The 5180-nt window shown below is 46.1% G+C and overlaps 1 protein-coding gene across 1 annotated transcript; it reads right to left on the reverse strand.

Annotated features, from left to right (window-relative positions):
• Positions 1 to 998: 998 nt before the first annotated feature.
• LOC116012929 lies at positions 999 to 4053 on the reverse strand. Its single transcript, XM_031252598.1, has 4 exons — positions 4050 to 4053; positions 3571 to 3971; positions 3156 to 3483; positions 999 to 1315 (listed from the first exon to the last, which is right to left on the reverse strand). Exons 1-4 carry the CDS (start codon positions 4051 to 4053, stop codon positions 999 to 1001), a joined length of 1050 nt encoding a protein of 349 aa, XP_031108458.1.
• Positions 4054 to 5180: the final 1127 nt, after the last annotated feature.

Genomic DNA, 5180 nt, shown 5'->3' on the forward strand with positions numbered 1-5180 from the left:
AGATCCATGCATTTCAGGATGCCAATACAATGGAGGGTCAGGTCCTTTATATAGAAATAGGACCTGACCCTTCAGGATTATAATATTACATTTGACCCTTAACAATTTCTAAGCGACACCCGACCTTTTAATGGTATAACAATACACGGACTATACATTATATTTCTACAGTAGTCCCTGTGGGTATTTACCCATCACAAATATGCCATCCACTTGCATATCAGACACCATGTGCATAGTGAATCCACTTTGTATAAATATAGGGGTCATTCCCCTCACTAAGGAGGAGGAAAAAATCATTAGTACTACACTAATACACTTGTGATTTGCTCATTCGTCTCTCTTGCTCTCTCCTTGTTACTGTTCGTCACCCGTAGAGCGACATAGCTTCTTACCGCTCAGTCGTCAACCGGTAGAGCGACCGATTGACCGGCCGAGCGGCATCCTTCACCACACGTAACACACGTATTCGTAGCGTAATCGTAGACCCGTTTACATTTACGCTATCATTGGCGCCGTACGTGGGGATTGAACGAGTCACTCTGTTCTATCCCGTTATCTTTTATTTCTTCACACCATTATCCATCTTGAAATGACGAACAGCAGGAGAAATCGTAGCCGAAGTCACATGCGAAAGAGAAATTCAACCCGACAGATGACTAAAGCATTTCTAGAGGACGATCTACGTCAACAATTAGATCGGTCAAGGAACTTGAACAACGAGCTCACGTCCAATCCGTCAAGAAAAAACATACAACCAACCCAACCGGTTGGTTCGAGCGAAGGCCTACATGCTGGACAAACAAACTTTCAAATGACAATTACATGTGCCATGTTGCTACCAGTAGGCTTGACCTCAACACCAGAAATATTGGGAAGGAATCAAATACAAGGAGCACCGCAACATGGGTCCACACCGATATGCCAACCAGGGCTGGGAACTCTTGGGTACTATGTTACAACACCCACCCCCCGAATGATGACGAACCCTCAGAGTCCTATCGCTCAACAACAAATGCCTCAACTTTTCCATGTACAACAGTCGCATCCACAACCTCTGCCTCAACTTTTCCATGTACAACAGTCGCATCCACAACCTCAAGGGAGCCTTTTCCATGTACAACAGTCGCATCCACAACCTCAAGGGAGCAACTTCCATGTACAACAGTCGCATCCACAACCTCAAGGGAGCAACCAACATGTACAACAGTCGCATCCACAACCTCAAGGGAGCAACCAAGATGTACAACAGTCGCATCCACAACCTCAAGGGAGCAACCAAGGGGAAGTTTGATTGGCGAATCGTACGCAAAGACTAGATCGAGAAGAACATAAAAAGCATCGACAGGATGACGTCATATAACGCAGAAGTGTTTTCAATCGAATTCGAAAGAGTGCTAAATTCCGATTGGGGGTTCGAGGTAACCATGATCGACAAACATCACGAATGATTACAAAGAAGCGGCTCAAAGAACGCACTACAAGCGGAACGGAAGGCTTAGCTGGTCGGATGGACTACCAAGATGCATGGAAGAGTGGGTCAGCTGTCTGACCATGGGATCCTACAAGTCTTAGACTTCTTCGTTTGGAGTTTTGTTCGACCTGCACGTTCGTTTGGGGTTGTGTTCGACCTGCGCATTCGTTTGGGGTTGTGTTCGACCTGCACGAATTTTCGTTTGGGGTTGTGTTCGACCTGCACGAATTTTCGTTTGGGGTTTTATTCGACCTGCACGGATCTCCGTTTGGGGTTTTGTTCGNTTCGACCTGCACGGATCTCTGTTTGGGGTTTTGTTCGACCTGCACGGATCTCCGTTTGGGGTTTTGTTTGACCTGCACGAATCTTCGTTTGGGGTTTTGTTCAACCTGCACGAATCTTCGTTTGGGGTTTTGTTCGACATGCACGAGTAAATGTAACCACCAGCCAAGTTGTGCAAGTTTGTTAGCAGCGAGAGTTGGATGGAAGAATATACTACTTGAGAAATTGCAAGAAAGCATAGAGAAGCTTGAAGAGATAAGAGAATGTACTACTTGAAAAACTGCAAGAAAGCATAGAGAAGCTTGAATATTATCTTTTGTCAAGGAATTTGCAAGATGGTTGATCAGTCGACCAACATCTTCGGAGTCAAGCAACCAACACCAGCCAACCAAGCACAACCTGCACCGACGAGCGAAACACTTGCGGATGCCGATCAACCTGCACCAGCCAACCAAGCACAACCCGCACCAACGAGCGAAACACTTGCGGATGCCGATCAACCTGCACCAGCCAACCAAGCACAACCCGCACCAACGCGAAACACTTGTGGATGCCGATCAACCTGCCCCAGCCAACTAAGCACAACCTGCACTGACGAGCGAAGCATTTGTGGACGCCAATCAACCTACACCTGTTTACTAAGCACTTCGTGTGACGGGCGATTCGACCACTTGAATGTTATGCAATCTGGTCGATCATCCGCTGGGAAGCCTAGCCACCTTCAACGGACAACAACCACTTCAACATCAAGCCATTGACAGAGTGATATGTTGAACAACCACTTGCATATCGACAGATTACTTGGTGTGTAGTAATCTACCGTGTTTTGACCAATCACTTGGACGATAAACAATCTATGTCGGTATGGCGAGCAATCGGTAGACAAATCGCTTGGATGAGGAGCAACGGACGATCGGCCACCTGGATGGCAACGTACACTTGGCCAACCACTCTGATGTCAAGTAACTTGTGACAAAGTGATATGTCAATTGACCACATGGATGTGAGGCATCTGTCGACAAATCAACCAATGGCGTCCACGAGCAAACACCCAATCAAGGAAACAACATGTTACGTAATGACAAAGTGAAGGAAGGAAATGATTCATACACGCAAAGTTAAAAGTACAACCGACACAAGCGGGGTCGGTCTCCCGATCACACTCCACAAACAAGCAACTACGACTATGGAGGACAAAACAATCATGGATCTTGACCACGCGATGAGGAAGGACCCGTCGGAGGCTTCTTGAAGGGCTCTGGACCAGGAGGTGTCAGATCTTCGGGCAGAACGGTACGAACCGATTCCCAATCCTCAGGGAGAGCATTTTGTAATATGTGATACAAAGTTTGTTGCATGCCCCTTGTTCCTTTGAGATAACCCCATGCGGTCACCTTACGTATCATCGCTGATATCACTGGGTCTTCTCGGAACATATGGAACAAAGGAATGGCCGCATCCTCGGAGGGACATAAAGCAGATAACAGACCGGGCACCTCGGATGGTCGAGATACGAAATAAGCAATGGCATCTCGACGAAACTGATCGGAATTTGGATACTGTCCCAAAGAATAGAGTTGGGCGTCCAAATGGGATATTTGTTCTCGACGAGATTCGAGTTGGTTTTCCTGATCCCTCACGGTGGCCCTGAGTGATTGTGTTTCCTTTTCCCATCCTATAGCAGTAAGCTGGCATCGCAGGAACAGCTCGGCGCCTGTGCTAGCAACCTGACATAAACACGATCATAAACCACAGTTTAGAAAGTATCAAACGAAGAAAAGAGAGATCATCGACTCAATGATTGGAGTAAGTACGTTAGCTAGGTGATGGGCTAGCTGCTCAGCAACTTTTTCGTTGGACAAAGTGGCGATGCCCGAGGGTGGAGGACTCAGTTGGAGTAACAGATCGAACATTTTTCGCAAATCAACTGGTGCGCGGGTCAACGCGCTCACAAGTGGAGACCCCCCATCGAGGTTAGGACAAGTGGCAAAAGCGTTCCCCGACACCTCACTTTCAACCTCACCTATGGGACGCTTCCCATGTGATTTAGGGGGAAACGGAGCAGAAGGAAAGCCAGGGCTACCAAATTCATAACGAGGGATAGTAGGAGGTACAAATTTCTTTTTCAAAATAATCTTTGGCAATCCGGGTCGACTACTCCCGCTTGCGCCTGCACCTAGCAGTTCCTTTAATTCAGGATCAATATCCGGCGCTCCTGGATGTTAATAAGAAATAACAAATCGTGNAACAGCAATGTGAATCTCTGGAGTCTCAGGGGGTACCACGCACTTACGCATCCGACGAGACCATTCATTTTTGAAAGGAAGATCACCATCCAGACGAACCCGAAGAAATTTCTCTTTCCATCTACGGTTGTTGTCAGGCAAGTCAGAAACTTTCCCAGCCGTCCCACGACATTGGATAATGACAAAACCGTTGCGATGGTTCTTCCCCATGCACTTTACCAGATGGAGAAAATTGAAGAGTTCTAGTGTACAAGGCACTTGGTGACGTTTGCAAATCTGAGGGTAGCATGCAAGAATACGGTGTGCGTTGGGTGCTATCTGACCTGGAACTATGCCGTAATAATTCACGAAGTCAACAAGGAATGGGTCAAAGGGGATGCGCAAACCGGCTTTCAAGGAATCAAAGTGCACACCTACCCATTTTTTTTGGTGGCAATCAATGATGTTGGAAGGACGACGATCAATTGAGTAAGAAATCCCCTTTCCAATTAGCTTCTTGAGTTGTTCTACCTCTTTGTTCCCCTTTCCAATTAGCTTCTTGAGTTGTTCTACCTCTTTGTCGGCCTTTCCAATTAGCTTCTTGAGTTGTTCTACCTCTTTGTCGGTAAAATCAATTCCATTCTTGAGTTGTTCTACCTCTTTGTCGGTAAAATCAATTCCAATCTTGAGTTGTTCTACCTCTTTGTCGGTAAAATCAATTCCAACCTTGAGTTGTTCTACCTCTTTGTCGGTAAAATCAATTCCAACAATACGAGCACCATCGGAATCCAAGTCGACATAGTCATGTGATACTCCAGTTTGACTTCTTGAGAGTTCCTTGGGATTATGGGAGGTACCTTCGCCTAGTTGAACCTCAAAATTCTTTGATGAAATTTTTGAACGCTTTGATCGCGGGGTAACGTGCGAACGAGCTTGGGGCGCATCGTCAGAATTACTCGATTCCTCAGACGCACTAACATCCTCATCATCGCTGTCATAGTCGCGCATACACCACTTTTTGTCTTGCGACATGCTACATTAACAAAGGAATGTAGGTGACATACCACGGGCAAACAACATAGAGGCAACGACAAAACAAATGGCATCAGCTATGTTAATTGCAGCATGTAGTTTTTTAGTCGCAACGTGTACTGTTTTTATTGTATTAAAAAAAATAAATAAATAAAAAGGGGGGGGGG

This window comes from Ipomoea triloba, chromosome 3 (genome assembly GCF_003576645.1).
Source record: "Ipomoea triloba cultivar NCNSP0323 chromosome 3, ASM357664v1".
In the NCBI taxonomy this organism is placed as follows: domain Eukaryota; kingdom Viridiplantae; phylum Streptophyta; class Magnoliopsida; order Solanales; family Convolvulaceae; genus Ipomoea; species Ipomoea triloba.